Below are 18,410 nucleotides of genomic sequence, written 5' to 3' on the forward strand. Positions count from 1 at the left end.
AGAAGGCCTCCTCAGGGTACCGTCAGCTAGGCAATGTCGGCTGGCGACCCCCAGGGGGAGGGCCTTCTCTGTGGGAGCGCCAGCCCTGTGGAATCAGCTCCCCCCTGAGCTTCGGATGGCCCAAAACCTCCAATCCTTTCGCCGCGGCCTCAAAACACTCCTGTTCCACCAGGCTGACCTGGACTGACGGGCATTTTAATTAATTTATATTTAGAATTTTTAATTTATTTTTTAATTCTTTAATTTTAATTTATTGCACAGATGATTTCAATTTTATTTTTATCTTGATTTCTGTACTTATTATATGTTTTGTTGTTAGCCGCCCTGAGTCCTTCGGGAGATAGGGCGGGATATAAATCCCATCAATAAATAAATAAATAAATAAATTTCTGCTGCCTTCAGAAACGGCTCATCTCCAACTGATTTAGTCCATAGGGAGAAGCGGGCTGGAACGGATCCTGTTCCAGGAGCAAGGAATGGTCCCAATGCCGCCTGAAGCCCCCCTCCCTCCCTCCCCACTGGCCTCCTCAAGTGACGTCCGGCCTCCCTTAGGGCAGGAGGGAGGACTCTTGTCCACGCTGCCCAGTTCCCACCTCCTCACCTGCATGATGTCGATGGCCATGGCCTGTGTCTGCACCCCTTCCACCATGTTCACCAGCCAGTGCACGACTTCGGCACTGATGAAGCAGGATGGGGAGAGGCCTTTCTGCTCAGAGAGCAGCTGGATCCCTGTGCTGAAAGCCAAGCAAGGCACAGGTGAAGGACCCCCGCAGTCTCCCCAGCCGTCCCCTCCTCTGCCTCCCCAACGGCCGGACTCCACTTGCCCCACTCGCTTCCAGGAGGGGGCTGCCGGGAGACAAGGAGAGCTGGAGGAACCTACCTGGGATGTTTCATCGCTTCAAGGATTTCTAGCAAAGTAGACGAAGAGGTCAGGCAGCTGGCGGAGGACGGCTGGGAGCTGCAGAGGTGGAGGAAAAGAAGCTCCGAGTGGGGAAAGTGCTGCAGAGCCACAAAGAGGAAGGGCGCTCAAGAGAGGACGGCCACAAAGGCAGGAGGCATCTACTCACTTCGGGAAGATTTCGCACGAACTGTTCCTTGATGACCCAGTTACTTCGGCTACAACAAAACCCCCACCTGGTCCTTCTTACCTATTTTCCACAGGGCCAGCGGCGGCTGAAGTCTGGTCCCCTCCGTGAAGAGAGCCGGCTTGAATGCCGCTGCGGTCTGCAGGCTGGGCTGCGCTGATGGCAGCGCTGCCTTCCAGCGTGGCTGGGACCGACTGATCGACAGAGACCTGGGAAAAGGGAAGCAGCGATCACCACAGAGGGCGTCAGCCTGAGAGCAGTAGCCCTGCAGGGGCACAGAGGAACATTCAGCTGGCCCTAACTGTACGACTTGGGCGTTTCAGGCTCATGCTCACGAGCATCAAAATGCTTCAATAATGAAAACATCCATTGTGGTCCTGAAAATGAGAATTGGTGGGGCGCTCAGAACTAGTTAAGACAGATGCATAATCTGTGTGGCCTGGAATTTCCTTGAGGCTCCCAGATCAGGATCACAAAGAGCCCTGCAGTTTGTTCAAGTTTCCATCTCTCCCCGTGAATAACCTGATGTTTCCATGGACCCCTTTCCACATCTGGAGCTGCAGAGGAGCTCACTGGGGACCAAGGACTGGATGATGAGGGGGGGGAGGGAGAGGGAACACGCAGACAAAGTCCATGCAGACAAAGTCACTGCAGTCCTACCAGGGCGGGCCAGGGAGAGCAACTTCATCAAGTTGCAGGTTGAAGTGACCGGCCACATAGGAGACGGATGAACTTGGGCCAAAGGCCAGTTCAACAGAAAGTGTTCTTGCAGAAACTGCTCTGACATGAGAAGGTCCATAGGTTCAAGAGCATCTACCTGCCTACGTTCCATGATTGATCTGGAACCTCAGAGTGTGTTCTCTATCCGTGTCAGTGAGACTTGTGTGGCAAATGTGCTTCCATTTCCCCAGTTCATTAAGGGAAGGCAAGGCTGGGAGGGTGCCTCGGTTTATTCTAAAAATGGCCTCTGTTTGAGGACATCGAAGGCTATGAAATGATTTCAGCCTGAGAAATGGATAGTCTTGCAACTCCACCCAAAGAACAAAGGACTGCCACAAACGTCTAGAAAGATCAGGCCCCAGAAAGGCCAACTCCCATCTGCCCTGAAGCAACATCTGCAGAAGAACCCGTGAGAAAACAGCCACCCGTCAAGGGTAACATCTCCAACTGCTAATTCTGTGCTAAGAAAGAGAAGATTCTTTCCAGCATCTATGAATTAATGCTGAGGATGTTTTACCTCTTTTACTGGAAATGGGGAATTCCTCTGTCGGTTCCTAAATCTTCCATAAAGTATTGATTTGTCCTGGTTTTTTTAGTTAGAAGCAATCCCAATTCATGCCAGGGAGAAATTGCTCAAAATACAATCTACTTTCTTGCCCATAAAAGAAAACCCCCATTTTTCCATTTTTGCCTTTCTATCAAGTAATATCCAGAGGGCTGAGAAGGGAGCCAGGGAGGCTGTGGTTCGTTCCTGGTGTCAGGTGCCTTTCATGTCCCCCACTCACTTGAAGCAGAGGGCCAGCAGGCTTCCCCACCATCAGAGATGGCTCTGTCCTGAATTCATTGCAATAATCTCACTGCGGCCCCATCTAGTCCTGCCCTGCAGAATGAGCAAAAGCGCAACCAATCTGAACTGGTTCTGGAGCAGAGGTTTCTCAATCAGAAGGTCTTAGCTCTCTCAACTTTGCCAAACTGAAGGTGTGCGAGCCAATCTTCCTCCTCGGCCAGGCCCCCCGCCCTCGGGGAAGGTCCCACCTGGACCCAGGTCTGCCCAGCCAAACCTCAGGCAGCAGTGCAAGCCAACTGGGGCAGAATATCCGTAAGATCTGGCACAGAGAGCGCCACCCACGGGCCAGCACCTCCTCTTTAATTTACAGCCCTTACACACAACAATGACCTTCAGCTCTCAGTGCGGTCAGCAGCAGAGCCACACTGTCATTCGGCCAAGTCCCAGTCTGAGGTGAGGGAGTGAGAAGACGGGGCTGTTATATGGAAGCTCCTTTTGCTCTAATGGGGAATGCAGGTCTCTCAAACGTCAAGCACAACATATACCCAGTTGCCAAGAACTCTACAACGCACCTGGCTGCAGCCATTTTTTTCGTTCTAGGTTGCCACAAGAAAGGGGAGGGGGAGACGGTACTTCTGGAAGTCTAAACATGAGCAACTCTTGTGGGAACCAAGGTCATTCCCACGCTGGAAGCGAGGAGGAGCCAGCCAAGGGGTTCTATTGGGTAGGAACTGTTACATTGTATTACTTTGATTCTTGGAGAGAAAATTTAGATCTGGTTTCACTTTTGAACCTGCTGATATTAAGTATCCAATAAGCATGTTTTTTGAGGAACTTTCTTGCCGCTGAGTTCTGATTTATTTGGTCTTGTTGATCGTAACCTTGACATTAAGCCATCTCCAGACCTTTGCACCAACTAGGCAGGATGCTGAAGGCAGAGGGGGATCCAGCTCCCACAGACTTTTCTCCTGTCTCTGCAGGGAGAGGAGATTTTGGCTTGGTTCCTTTCTAAAGGAAACTGAACAGTCCAGGAACAGCATTTGCCTCCTCAACCCAACCACATCCTTGTAACTCATGCAGACTCTGGAACGGTTTGTGGGAAAGACCTTGAAAAACAGGGTGAAGAGATTTTGCTTAGAGAGCAATCAGGTAAGAGAGGAAACAGCCTCAGCTGCAAAATGGGACTCAGCAGGGACGGTCCCAATTTTCTTGGTCTGTAAAGGTGAGAGATTTGTGCTTTCAGACTTGCAAGGTTCTGTTAATGCAGCTTGACAATAAAGTAGAATCAATTCCTTTGGTCGTGTTTCTTGTTGGTCTTCCTGGGAAGGCTGACAGACTCAGCCTTCCCCACGGGGGAATGTGGACCCCACGTACGTTGTGTAGCATGGGCACAAAAAGCGTTTGGCCTGTCAAAAACTGACCTGTGTGTGGACGAGAGGTGCTGTGCGAGGGCTTCGAACAAACTCCATAAAGAAGGTCCCATCCTGAAGCACCAGGAAACAGCAAAGGCAGCAACAGAAACAAGAGAGGGGGGGGAGACACATTGTGCAGATCTGTCACTCCAGGTGGAAGGGCAACAGGGCACAAAAACGGTGCCGGGGGGGGGAGGTGGCATGAGGTGAAAGGAGGAAGCATTCCGAGCATGCAAGAAGGAGAGCCAGGCTTCTGCTCCCACCCAGGCTGCCCTGAGAAGCTGGATCCGATGTTGTCTCTTCCACACTTTGCATTTATTTGGGTTGCCTCCCAAGATAACAACTTGGGGCTCTTCAGATCAATGCATTTCTTTTGCAAAGGCATCTGAGCATGGAGGACGGAGTGGAGCGACCGCTGCTCTGGGCTCCTGGGGCTGAGAGGCTGAAGCCCAGAGAGAGGCAGCCAGGCCTTTCATGCGTCTCTTTCATGCGCTTGCATTTATTTATGTGTTTAAAACTTTTATATAGTTGCCCTTCTCTTAGCCAATTCTGGGTGGCTTCCAATCAAAGAGTTAAAAACATATAAAGTGATTTTATATATGTTTTTACCCCAGACTAACAATGATCACATCTGCCAACCCACATTGGCCAAGCATGGCAGATTATTCCTTCCACATGCCAATACAACCTCAAACACGGCCCTCATTCCCCGGAGGCCCTGGGGTAAAGTACCCACAGCAGCGGGAAGACCTGCCCGAAGGCAGAGGGTGCTAAGAATCACCGGGTTAAATCAGGCTGCTTTTGGAATTTGGACATAGGAACGGTCAACATCCGAACAATGAAAACGGATGCTCGACTAGAAGAATTGCTAATTGAACTCAACAATATGCATTGGGATATCACTGAATTATGTGAAACATGACAAAAAGGTGAAAGTTTAGTTGAACTGGATAGGTCTGGGCATTTACTCTACACTAGAGGTACTGAAGATGTGGCGGGATTCGTTTTCTCATCAATCAAAAGTTGAAAGACTCTGCAGAAAAAATTGAAAGTATATCAGGCAGAGTAGCTGAACGCATCATTCAGTTGAACAAATAGTGCAAGCTTCCAATCATCCAAGCTTATGTGCCAACAATAAGCTATAGTGATGATGAGGCTGAAGAGTTTCACGACGTGGCCCGCCTTCAAGACAAAGGAAAATGCCGATACAAAATACTAATGGGTGACTTTAATGCAAGAACAGGAAGAACAATAGCTGGAGAAAAAGCGACTGGCTCGTATGGAAGTAGTGAAATAGAGGTGACAGATTTGTAGTTTTTGCCGAAGGACAGGAAATTTATATCATGAGCTCATTTCACAAGAAAGAAAAAATGAACATGGAAGAGTCCATTTGGGTACACAAGCAAAATTGACTATATGTCAAGTGATAAAACCATATTCTGCAATTGTACTCTCATCAATCGTTTTAACACTGGAAGTGACCACAGAATGGTACAGTGAAGATAGACTGATAAAAAGAATGTATGAAAATGATATTCACAAAAAAACAAAAATGGAGCAATGAGCTATTAGAGGAGAACAACGATTTTGAGATTAATCTATCAAATCGGTTTGCTCTATTGCAAGATTTGGAAGAGACGAACATCACAGACCAAAATGAACAAATAGTCAAAAACATGCTTTAATCTGCTACATCTATAGCACCACCGGAAAAACACTTTGTACAGTCAAAAGTTTTTGATGAAACTACTGACTGAATGAAAAACCAACAGAAAATGAAGAATACTGGAAGTTTCATAAATAAATTGGAGTATGTTGAACTGTGCTGAATAATAAAGTGTATCCAAGAAGAAATGCATCAGCTTAATGTGAAGCTTGTAAAAAAGGCAAATGAAGAAAGCAAAGGGATTAACAGAGCAAAATGCAAGCAGATAAATCCAAGAAAGAAGGTTTTTGCATTAAAATGTTAAGATGGCTCTCTGTGTAGAACAAAACAGGAAATGTTAGAAATAATTGGAAAATTCTATTCAGACCTGTACAAAGATCAAGATCACCAAAAGTAATAGCACCCAAGAAAAAGGAAATGCCAGATATCCTAGTGGAGGCAGTACTGTGCCATAAAATCAATGAAAAGTGGCAAAGCTTCAAGAAATGACCATGTTACAGTTGAAATGCTGAAAGCTGGTGGTCACAGTTTAGGCCAGATACTAGCAAAACTATTCTCGAGATGCCTCAGAGAAGAAAAAAATACCCGATACGTGGAAAAATGCTGAAGTGATCCTTATACACAAGAAAGGGGCCCAAGATAATTTTAAAAAAACTCGCCCAATAAGCCTTCTTTCAGTCATCTACAAGGTTTTCACCAAGATAATAACAAAAGAATATTGAGAACATTAAATGATGCACAGCCAAAGGAGCAGGCCGGGTTCAGAAGTGGCTACAGCACAATGGATCACAACCAGGTTGTTCAGCAAGTCATTGAAGGGCACAGCGAGTACACCATGCTTCTGTGCATGGCTTTCATTGATTAAGAAAAGGCGTTTGACTCAGCATTCCAGCAAGCAATAATTAATGTATTGTTCAACCAAGGTGTAGACATTGCTTACCTAAACTTACTACAATCAATATCGATTGGCCTTAACAATCTTAAAGTGGAAATCCACATAGAACGAGGTCTATGGCAAGGCAAGGCAATATCACCTGTCCTTTTGTCAGCCTGCTCTGAAGAAGTATTTCGCAAACTAGACTGGGCAAAAGATGGAATAAAAATCAATGGTGCCTATTTAAATCACTGAAGATGTGCAGATGATGTCGTTCTCTTCTCACAAGACCCAGAAGAGCTACAAGGACCCATACAAGAGCTGCACAAAGCAGGAGAAACATTCGGCTTAAAAATAAAACTGGGAAAGAAAGGAAAAAAATTATATCTGGAGAAGACCACTACATATACCTTGGCCAATGGATCTCAACGGAAGGTGATACAATAAAGGAAATTGAACGGAGTGTTAAATGTGGTTGGCAGGCATTCAGCCAGCTAAGCATAATTTTCAAGAAGCTTTCTCCCCCTACGCCTGAAGAGAAATGCTTTCAATCAGTGTGTGCTACCTGCTCTAACGTATGTCGGTGAAACATGGACACTAACCTCACCACCAGTGCAAAAGCTACAAGTGATGCAAAGAGCCAAGGAAAGATACAAGCTCGCCATTACAAAACAGGATAGACAGACCCGCCCATGGATTAGAGCAGGGCTCCCCAACCTATGGTCTGCAGCCAGTTACCGGGCCATGGTTTCTTGGCCACCAGGCTGTGGAAATAGCTGGTAAGCCCTCCCCACTTGCGGTAGCACCGCCATGCGGGTGCTAGCAGCCCCGTTTGTGCATGCACAGGGGCGCTAGCACTGCCACCAGCACAACATGGCTAGCAGCCCATTTGCGCATGCACAGGCAACAGCATGCCGCCGCAGGTCCAGGCGGCCCTCTTGCGCATGCGCAGGCTGTGCACACACACATTTCCCTACTCCTCCCTTTGCTTCCAGGCCGTCAAGCCGTAAAGGTTGGGGAGCTCTGGATTAGAGAACAAATGATGTGATACCATCAGGACAGTAAAAGAACTGAAATGGAAATGGGCTGGTCACGTAGCAAGAACTGAGGGCAGGTGGACCAAGGTGGTCCTAGAGTGGATCCCATTTGATAAAAAGCGTCCACGAAAGAGGCCTAAAGCAAGACGGATCGACGACATCAGCAAGTATTATAGGCCCAATTGGCAAAAGAAAGCCCAGGACTGTACTGGTTGGAAACCTGTGAAAGAGGCCTTCATCCTGCAGTGGATAGACAATGGCTAGAATGCTGATGATGATGATGATGATAGCGATTAAAAAAGCTATAAAACACAACCAGTTCAAACAGAAAACAAACAAAAACCTGGCACCAATCCGTGCTAATGTACCATCGTCTAATCTTCTCCCAACACTTAATAGGGAAGGCAGGGCAGCTGCCCTACAGGAGGCAGTCACTCTGCTGCCCATTTTACAGATGGGAATGACAAGCTGAGTCAAACCTATGTCAGAGCAGAAATGGAAGTGTTGGCCCTGCCACACCCTTCAAAGTCCAACCTCTTGAAATGCCCTCTGGCTCTGACCGTCTCAGGGAAGCAGAACGTGCCCTGCAGCTGGTCAGCCACAGCACATTTCAAGCACTGGAACTAAGCCTGGAGGCTGAAATGCCCTGGCTGAGCCAGCCTTCACCTTGAGCCCGAACCCAACCAGGAGGGCCTGGAATACCAGGGTTGTATTTTGAAGTGCCAAAGGGAGACATCACTAGGGCAAGCATCTTGCAGTTGGGCTTTTGCACCCATCTGGGATCCAAAACAATCAAAACAGAACTGTCCTGTGGGTCAAGCATTTCAAAACACACACACGCACGCGTGCGCACACACACACACACGTTTTCACCTTGGAAGAATGCAAGGACCTCAGCTGAACACTGCCCCCAAAGACCCCCCAAAAGATGAAAGACTCGCTAACTGTGAAGATCAGCGTTTCTCAACTTGGCCACTTCAAGATGGGTGGACTTTAACTCCCAGAATTTCCCAGCCAGCGTCCGACCTCTTTCACACACGCCTCATCCACCTGGTCTGGTGTCGAGACTTGGTGATCCTGTCAGCGGTTAACGGAGGGCACATGCAAGCCACGTGCACAGAGCCACATGCACGAGTGTGTTATTGTCTTTAAGCTTCTGCCCTCACCTTCCGTGGACTGTCCATGTACGTAGGTGTCATGGCGATGCTGCCACTCTCTGCTGGTTGGACAGAGGTCTTCCCAGCAAGGACTGCGGCTTGTTGTTCCCCCAATATCCTAGGAACAAGTGAGAGGAGTCAGTGAAAAATCGGTCAGCCTTCGGAGAGAAGGAAATGCCCGGTCTCCATGCCAGGACCATGCCAGCTCCCATCGGAGGTTTTGATTCTGGGCAAGGAGCACACAGAGAGGCACAAACAGGACTGCACCGAACGCCCTCTACCCGCAGGGTCTCCGAGGGGGAAGCGTCAGGCCTGAGGTGGTCGACACCGTAGATGAACAGAGATCCCACCTCCTCCCCTGCCCATCTCCTCCCTCCCTCTCCACCTTTTAGTTATAGCTGATAGTTTGAATTCTTATAGTGTTTTACTTTTATTGTATACATATTGTTACACTGTTTTATTCTTTTTAACATTGTAAGCCACCCAGTCTTCTTGTGATGAGATGGGCAGCAAACAAAATTAATTAAATAAACAAACAAACACCTCAAACAAAATTGGACCCATATGATTATTTCAAAAGGAAAAGTGTGGATCTCTTGGATGGATTACTACAATGTGCTCTACCTGGGGCTATCCTTGAAGAATATTCAGAAGCCACAGGTGGTATAGAACGCAGCACTATGGACAGTTCTGGAGGCCCCTTGGGCGACACGTGTAACACAGCAGTTGCACTGGTTGCTAATTTGCTTCTGGATTCCATTCAAGGTGTTGGTCCTTACTTCTAATTCTGGGAGTTGTCAGCTGGCTCAGGAATTCTGGGAGTTAAGGTCCACAGGTGGTAAAGGGGCCACAGCTGCCCACGCTTTGATGATCTCAAAGGCCCTGTCTGATCCTTGCTATCTACGACCCAGATTTGACTGGCAGGGTACCAAGGCATGCAAAGGGTGGAAGACCCCAGAGAGGGTTATTAAGCATGTGTACGTGAAGTAGATCCTATGCACTCAGAGGTTCTTCCAAAGAGATCCAACTTATTGATCAGCCGAACCAATTCAGTGTCAGGCAGATATGAAGTAGGCAGGTTCCTAAACTGAGAAACTGGGATGTGTGGATGTACGTGGGGAGAGAGTGACACAATCCTGTGCAGGTGTGCTTCTCTGGGAACTCACCTTTGGCTGGCCTCCATCTCCAAGAGAGCCGAGAGAGCAGAGGTCCCCTTCTTGGCCAGCGGAGGCGGCCCTGGAGGTTCCAGAGAGGGGGCAGGAAGAGGGCTGGTGATCTGCAGGCCTTTCATTGCAGGACCTTTCTGGACAGGAGGAAGACAGCGAAGAGTCAGCGACAGAAGTAAAAGAGGAGAGATGCTCATGGGGACCTGAGGGTGGTCAGTTTTAGGATAGCCTTGGATTTTCCCAAAGGATTCTGGGAACCGGAGGTACAGGAAAGCCACAGGAGCTTTCTCCCTTTTATCTCCCAAGAGAATTTGTTCTATCCCTTTCTTGAAAGCAGAGGAGCGGCATAATCTTCCAATGCCGGTCATCTGAATCTCAGGTCCCCCAACCTTCTGGGCACCAGGAACCGGTTCCACGGAGAGGTTTTTTCGCAGACTGGAGGGGGCTTCCTGCATCCTATTGATGGGGCTTGGCTTGTTTGCGCAGACCGGTTTTTGGCATGCCATGGACTGGGGGTTGGGGACCCCTGATCTGAATGGGATGTTTTCTTATCATATTTTGACATGATAAGTAAATAAAGTCTTACTTCCTTCATGTGGGGTACTTTTCATCCTCCTTTTTAAAAATCCTCCATTCATCAGGAGGCTGAGAGAGTCTTGTGTTTCTTCTACAATAGAGGACCAGCCAAGTTCTGCTCTGCAACCAGAGGTTGGTGGGGAACCGCAAGCCCTTGAAGCTCCTGGACTGGGTGTCCCGACTTACCCGGATGATCCGGTCCGAACGGTGCCGCCTGCGGATGCGGTTCAGCCCTTCCACGAAGCGAATGAAGCCGTCCAAAAGCTGCCACTCCTCTTCGTCAGAGCGAGCCTTGCCGCCGTAGATGTCGCAGTGCGCTTCGCCTTCCATGATGCGCTTGGTGGCGCTGATGCAGGCCGGGAGGAGCAGGAAACGTGTCCGCCAGAATTTGAGCGATTCGATCAGGCTGTGTGGAGAGAAAGTGGCAGCCAAGCGGGTGAGATCAAGGCAGTGAATTCCTCCATGGTGCTGTCACATGCTGTCATCAGACACTGACTTTTCCCAGTGACTGTTTCAAAACCCATCTCCTCCCTCTCTTACAAATATATCCTCGCAACCTTCAATTTAAATCCCTGACCATTAAAAACCTGGAAGAAAGGGAGGAACTGACTCCCACGGCCCTTCCCCACTCGCCTGTCTGGAAGGATAAGAGTTCAAAACAGGGTTTTCCTTCTGCCCCAACTAGGATAGGATAGGATAGGATAGGATAGGATAGGATAGGATAGGATAGGATAGGATAGGATAGGATAGGATAGGATAGGATAGGATAGGATAGGATAGGATAGGATAGGATAGGATAGGATAGGATAGGATAGGACAGGACAGGACAGGACAGGATAGGACTAAACTGGAAGGGTCCTTGGAGGTCTTCTAATCCAACCCCCTGCTTAGGCAGGAAACCCTATATACCACAGGTGGCACGCAGAGCCCTCTCTGTGGGCACGCGTGCCATTGCCCCAGTCCTAGGCTTTCAGCTGGGTTTTATAAAACCTTTTCGCTTTAGGCCTCTGCTGCCGTGTGAAAAAAAAGGTTCAGTCAATCAATTAATTTCAACTCACAGGGAAAAAAAGATCTCACAAAGTTGGAATTGATTGAACTTTTTAGTCCCACCCAGTCTGCCATGACCACCACAGCCACGCCCACCCAGTGGGCCAAAGCCCACCTGGCACCCGACGATACATAAGTGGGTTCTGTGTTGCAGTTTGGGCACTCGGTCTCTAAAAGGTTTGCCATCACTGCCCTATACTATTTCAGACAAATGATTGTCCAATATAGGTACAAGTGCTGAATTTACTAAATCTATTCCATATCTTGAACTATTAAGAGATACAGATCAGGAAAATCACAGTAGTATTAAAAATGCGGGATCCCGTCTGATTTGGTCACCGGGACCAAAGGTTTCTTCTTCCAACTTTTGGGGCTCGTGCTGGTCTCCATCCGTCCTCAGGGAACCTCGCTCTCTAGAATCGGTCAGTATTTCTTTCCAGGTATTCTGGAGAGAGAGAATTTCCCTGATGACCGGTTCCACCACGAGCCTGAAAGCTTGGAAGCTTTGGCCCCAGTGACAGACTCAGACTGGATCCTGCAACATTATCCTGGGACCTTCATTCACATAGGAAAACAATAACCAAAATGGAAAGAAGAGCCTTGCAGATGGCAAGTCATGGAATCTGTCACAGCAGCACATTGATCCCTGCAGGGAAAAACGAAGCCACGGCCTGGAGCGCTTCCTGACCGTCTCTCCCCCAGGCCGTGGATCCAGTTCCAGGTGGGCACTTCCCACCCACGACTCCAGCCAGCAGCCAGCCCAAGAGGAGGTCCACAGCATCTTTTCTTAAAGGGCAACTGGAAATGTACCCTATTTATACAGAAATGATTTCCAGTTTTTTTCTCTCCACAAGACTGGAACCAGTTCAAGCTGCCCATCTCTCTCCTGGCTCATTCCGAAGAGCTAGAGAGAGACCTATGTGGAAGCTCTAACAGACCCCGTATTTCACGCTTATTTCTGCAGAAGGACGCCCCTCTCCTCTAATTCCCCATGGCCTCTCATCAACCCCTTCCCAACATTTAACTCCCTTAACCTCTGACACATCCAAGAGCAAAGATAACCTGTTACTCCGGGTCAGAGGTCCTGTCCTCCTGGCCCAACCCTGCTAGGAGGGCTCCTGGCTGCCCTCTGAGCTTGCTTGTTTCCTTGCAGACGTTTCGTCACCCAAACTAGGTAACATCATCAGTGCTAGCACTAGCTCTGATCACTAGCACTAAGTAGCTAGCATCGCTAGTACTGATGACGTTACCTAGTTTGGGTAATGAAACGTCTGTCAGAAAACCACCAGGCTCAGAGAGCACGAAGGGCCCCTCAATTCAACCCTGAGCTACAAACATCCTCTTTTATTGGTACCAATCCTGCTATCCCTCGCACTGGAGGGTTCTTCCCTGATCTGGGGATGGCACTTCCCACATGTAGGAATCCAGGGGGCCGATGACTGAAAGAGAGCCTTTTCCCTTTAGCTGAGACTACAGGACCTTCGAATTTGAGAATGCACATTGCTGGCGCAGCTGTGATTATTATTAAAGCCAGGTTCCCTGTGAAACGCAAGAAAGATGAGCAAAAAACTTGATTTCTCCCCAATGTTCTGTAATGGGCTGTGTGGGTGACCTTGGGTGACGAGGGGAAGACAAGCTGCCCAGGAAGCAACCAGGCAAGAGAGGCTGGAGCCCCGATGGCTTAACGGACAGAGGAAGACATTTAAAAAGGACCCGCACTAATGGATCAGTTAGAAGTTGGAAGCGGTTTGTACTTTCAGAGTTGCAAGTTACGGTCAACGAGCCTTACAATAAGCCAGAATTAGCTCACCTAGAACGGCCACCCTGCCTCTGGGGCTGCTCACAAGGGCACCCTTGCGAAGAACCGGGCGCTCCCTAGACGCCCATTCAAAGAGTGGGAGGCCCGGGGCCCTCCGCTTACCTGAAATCTTCCGAACCAGCCGAGCAGATGTACTGATCCAGGTAATTCCACTTATATTCCTCTAGCCTCTCGTGGGAGAACTCCACCCAGCAAGAGACAAACTCTGAGTCTGAGTGGGAAGGACACAGACTGTAAGTGTAATTGATCTGGGCAGATTCATAGGGGTACCTAAAAAGAACAGAAATATCAAAACAAGCCTTTTCAAATCAGAGGTGCCACGGGGGAATGTCTTTTCTTTTAAGGTAAAAGTGGCCGACGAATGACTTTTGCCTCTCGGCTTTCCTATTCTCCTGCACAAGACAGTGAAACCGGATGACCCTCGCTAATTATGAATGGCCCTCTTGATTTCCCGTGGAATATAAAACCGCCGAGTCTGGCTACCAGGAGCGTCGTCCGTGCTGGGCAGGATTCCCTTCCAATACTCTATAGCCAGACTCCCCAACTTTGGCAATTCTGAGACTTGTGGACTTCAACTCCAAGAATCCCCCAGTCAGCCATGCTCAAAGTCAAAGTCCACAAGTCTTAACATTGCCAAGTTTGGAGACCCTGCCCTAAAAGGCAGTGAAGACCCTGCAAGCTTCCCAATGACTCCCATTTCCTGACTTTCTCTACTCAAAAGAATGGACAGGAACAGACGCTCACTTTGGCAGATACCGAGTGACCGTGATAATCTTGTCCTTCAGAGTCGCTTTATGGAAGGTCCGGCCCATGCTCAGCCAGTACTGGTCATCCTCCTCAGGTCGACTGCGTGACACAAGGCCTGGGCAGAGAAAACACGTGGATAATTTCCCCAAGGAATGTAAGCAGAGAAGTTATTTAAATGAGCAATCACACATGGACCATTGCTATAATTGGGGGAGGGTCTGTCTGTCACTGGGTAGTTCTTGATCAGGAAAACCCATGTCCTACTCTTAGAACTTTTAGCCATCCATCACTCTTTGATCTTCACCTGGTCCGTGGTAGATCCTTAGCATCCCAGGATCCTTTTCGCTTCCAAGCAGCGCTGTGTTCATCAGACTGGGCGCATCGTACGATTCATTAGTTCCATTACGTATCATGCTCCGATAAGTCAATGGCTGGTCACCTTCTGCCCCTCCCTGTTCCAGCTGCCCTTGGCTGCCCTGTCCAAGCTGCTCTTTCAACATGGGGACTCACCTCTGCTGTATAGGGGGCTGCTGCTGAGGGGGGGCTGGACCGCTGCTGGCTTCTGGGGCTTGCTCTGCACAATGAGCTGATAGCCCTGCATGAGGCGCTGGCAGATGAATTCCTCAAAGACCTGCTGGGCTGTCATCTGCAGGCCTTCCTCATCCCTCCTGAGACAGAAAGGGGGGAGGAGGGGGGTCGTCACAGGGAGGCAGAGCACAACCGGGGAGCCTCCCCATCCATTACTCCCTCTTCCCCGGAGCAGACGAGGAACAAGGGGCGGGGGCCCAAGAACCTGGCACCAACGGTTTCAGCCATAGGCCCTGCTCCGAGCTCAGGGGAAGCAGAAAGAGGGAGTTTCCGGAGCCTGCACAACACGGAAATTATGATCAACCACTTGCTGATGATTTTTGCTGGGAATTGGCCTGGTTTCTGGCAAAAAATGACTATTACAGAAAACAGGTTCACTTAATGACTGGACCACTCCAAAAAAAATCCTAAAATGGTGTTGGTCACGTGTGTGCCTCGACTTACAACCATCATGACATAGGATGGCTCCATTATGGTTGTACATTGAGGACTACCTGTATGCCATGGCTATCTCCTATGTTGATTGTTGTTTGGATGATGCCAGGCTGCTATGGGTCTTATTCTTCATATTGTGAATTTTATCTTTCATTTCTCGCCTAGAGTCAGGGCAGCTGCGTAATCAAATGAGTAAATCAAAGCTGCAGCTGCCACCTCCGTTGCTGCTTCGGTTCCCCTCCTTTTAGGTGTCCTTAAGACTGGCCGGTGCCACTCTTGGGGTGCCCCTTGCTCTGGCACTGCTCCGGGGATGACTGCACCCTTTTAGTCAGCTCAAGTGCCCCCTCCACCACTATTGCGTGCACTGGCAAATCAGCTCCCCCTAAGATTGCTCCCCTCCTCCCCAGAAATATTTTGGACAGAGCCTTGGGCTTCTGATCAAGGGAAGTCACCTGGTACTCTTCTGCAGAGGCACCCCAAGACATGACCACCCATAAGCCCAGCCAAGGAGGAGGAGGAGGACACCGCAAACTTCCCTGCTTGAGAACTGCAGAGATGCTATTGCTGGGACCAAAAGCTCCAAATTCAGAAGCACAAAAGCTACCATGAATGTCCCAGAGGAGGGCAGGGGGAGGACAGGTTCAAGCAAGCAAGCGAGACTGGGCAGACTGGACGGAAAAGAGCCCCTTGGCTGAGTGAACACTCCGGAGGGAGCTCAATCTGTAGCATGCAGCTTTTCTGAACAGGTGCGTCAAAAGCCAGGCCCAGCCCGGCTCCTCTCAGTGGGTCATTCAGCGACGAAGCCCAAGTGGGGGGGAAAGAGCCATCGCACTTTCTGCAAGGACAAGCTGACCGGCGGCCCCTGGGGTCAGGCCAGAGCAGAGAGGACAACACTAGGTGCTCCTCCTCCTAGCCACGCTCGGGGCTGAGTCAACAGCCAGCGTGACTTGGTCACCTGAGAGCCAGTGGATCCCCAGGCGGACGCACCTCTCCGGGTCCGCTTCAGGAAGAAGATCGTAGCAGCCCTCAGTGTAATCGTTCCGCAGGCTCTGGCGGTCCGGGAAATAGTCCGTGGTCAGGGGAAGACAGGCCGGAGTGGTGAGAGACTTCCAGTCCACCCCAACAGTACAACAGAAGCCTGGCACTATGGGGGGAGCAGACAGCGTCAGAACTGTCGCATGTTGTGTACAGAGGGAGAGGAGGAGGAGGAGGAGGAGGAGGAAAACCAGGAGCCAGGAAGTGGTGGGAGGTGCCACAGAAGCCAGTGGAGAGAAACAGACACACAAGGGGTGGAAGGCATGAAATCCAAAGGGGGGGGGATGGTGAGAGGAAGGGGGGGAAAGAAAGACAGAGTTGGTTAAACAGTGCAGTGTGCCCATGCCAGCTCATTCCCATCATGCAACTGGGGTTGAAAAGTTAATATGCTTCCCTTGCCCAGTGATTTGGAATCCAAGCCAAACCAGCCACTGCAGAATTAACATCACTCTCAAGCACAACGAGGCGCACAAAACACAGAACAGCACCAGGATTCGAAGCCCAGTCCAGCGAATTAAACCAGGTCCTCCTCTTGTGTCAGTGCGAGAGAAACGGCAGGAAGGGGGGGGAGCGCCTGTGTCGGCAGACAGGCACGTCAGCATGGCAGCCACAGTGGAGAGAGACAACCGGAGGGGGGGGCATTCCCACGGTTCAAAAAGAAACACAAAAGGGAAGAAAACCAAGGACAGGGAAAAGCGGAAACGGGGGAAGGGAATTCAGGGGAAAGTGGTGTGGTGGGCCTCTCCTCAGAGGCCCAGAGAGAGAGAGAGACCCTCGAGAGCAGAGCCACTTTCCCTCCCCACTGAGTGAGACCCAGCCGCCCCCACCCCCTCCCCTCTTCCGGGGTCCCTTCTGGGCTTTGACGGAGAGGATCTGTCTGAGGGACCTTTCAGGATTCCTGGGAAGGCTGGGAAGCCACCCGATCGGCACTAGATACTGGCATTTTCATACCTCTCTTGGCGAAGAGCCCCTATCAAACACGCCTGAGTAAACTGTGAAGGGCTGGTCTTAGATGGAGAGCAAAGGAACAGGCCCAAGGGAGGGCTGGAGCTGGATTCTGACAGGGTCTCCTTGGGGGAGGCAGGGAGATGCGCTGGAGGAGGGGGGCAGGGGGGCAGAAAGGGGGGGTGAGGGTCCAGAAGCCTCTGGCCTGGAAGCGCTCCTGCTCGGCTTCAGGAAAGAGACAGGAAAATGGCGGCACCAGTTACGTCCCAGTGCTGATCAACCAAGGCTCCGAAACCCAGCGAAGATATTTCATTTCTAGCACTTCTCATTCATTTCAATCCAGTTGCTGGGATGCGTATAAAGATAATCCTCGACTTAAAGGTAAGGTAAAGGTTCCCCCGCACGTGCGTGCTAGTCGTTTCCGACTCTAGGGGCCGGTGCTCATCTCCGTTTCAAAGCCGAAGAGCCAGCGCTTGTCCGAGGACGTCTCCGTGGTCATGTGGCCGGCATGACTAGACGCCAAAGGCGCACGGAGCGCTGTTACCTTCCCACCGGAGTGGTCCCTATTTTTCTACTTGCATTTTTGCGTGCTTTCGAACTGCTAGGCTGGCAGGAGCTGGGACGAGTAACAGGCGCTCACTCTGTTACGCGGCACTCGGGATTCGACCCGCCAAACTGCCGACCTGATCGACAAGCTCAGCGTCCTAACCCACTGAGCCACCGTGTCCCTTGTCCTTGACTTACAAAAGTTCATTTAGTGAACGTTCAAAGTTACAACTGCACTGAAAAAAGTGACTTATGAACATTTTTCAGTTACGACCTTTGCAGCCTCCCCGTGATCATGTGATCAAAATTCAAACGCTTGGCAAACGGTTCCTATTTATTATGACTGTTGCTGTGTCCCAAGGTCACGTGATCACTTTTTGTGACCTTCTGACAAGAAAAGTCAATGGGAAAGCCAGATTCACTTAACAACCAAGTTACCAACTTATCAATTGCAGTTATTAACAACGGAAGCAAGAAAAGTCGTAAAATGGGGCAAAACTCACCTAACAAATGTCTCACTTAACAACAGAAATGTTGGGCTCAATTGTGTTTGTAAGTCGAGGATTACCTGTATGTTTAACATACGCACGCACACACACACACACACACACACACACAGAGGCAAATACATTTTGATACTGATTTAAAGCATCTTCTTTGGCTTCCAGAAGGGACGTTGGCGGGACTATGCCTCCCAAAATCGGCCCTTCCCTTCAGGCTCCAGGTGGCTACCTTGGTCATTCCTGGGATGCGCGGAAAGGCCTCGAT

The 18,410-nt window shown here is 49.7% G+C and overlaps 1 protein-coding gene across 15 annotated transcripts in view; it reads right to left on the reverse strand.

Moving 5' to 3' along the window:
• DEPDC5 (DEP domain containing 5, GATOR1 subcomplex subunit) overlaps positions 1-18,410 on the reverse strand; it is a 75,764-nt gene that overhangs the window by 15,033 nt on the left and 42,321 nt on the right. For 13 of the 15 annotated variants that reach the window (XR_014027850.1, XR_014027851.1, XR_014027852.1 and 10 more), the window contains 11 exons: positions 16,104-16,287; positions 14,604-14,761; positions 14,091-14,208; positions 13,449-13,616; positions 10,667-10,886; positions 9,905-10,041; positions 8,748-8,856; positions 4,014-4,076; positions 1,149-1,294; positions 881-958; positions 602-734 (listed from right to left, as the gene is read on the reverse strand). Coding sequence is in view for 10 of the 15 variants with exons in the window: in XM_081338643.1 (XP_081194769.1) it covers positions 602-734; positions 881-958; positions 1,149-1,294; positions 4,014-4,076; positions 8,748-8,856; positions 9,905-10,041; positions 10,667-10,886; positions 13,449-13,616; positions 14,091-14,208; positions 14,604-14,761; positions 16,104-16,287 (1,514 nt within the window). In the remaining 5 variants the exon portion in view is untranslated. The remainder of the gene's footprint in view (positions 1-601; positions 735-880; positions 959-1,148; positions 1,295-4,013; positions 4,077-8,747; positions 8,857-9,904; positions 10,042-10,666; positions 10,887-13,448; positions 13,617-14,090; positions 14,209-14,603; positions 14,762-16,103; positions 16,288-18,410) is intronic. The other 2 variants (XM_081338640.1, XM_081338641.1) reach the window with 2 other exon arrangements.

The sequence above is a fragment of the Vipera berus genome (genome assembly GCF_964194415.1).
Source record: "Vipera berus genome assembly, chromosome: 14".
In the NCBI taxonomy this organism is placed as follows: domain Eukaryota; kingdom Metazoa; phylum Chordata; class Lepidosauria; order Squamata; family Viperidae; genus Vipera; species Vipera berus.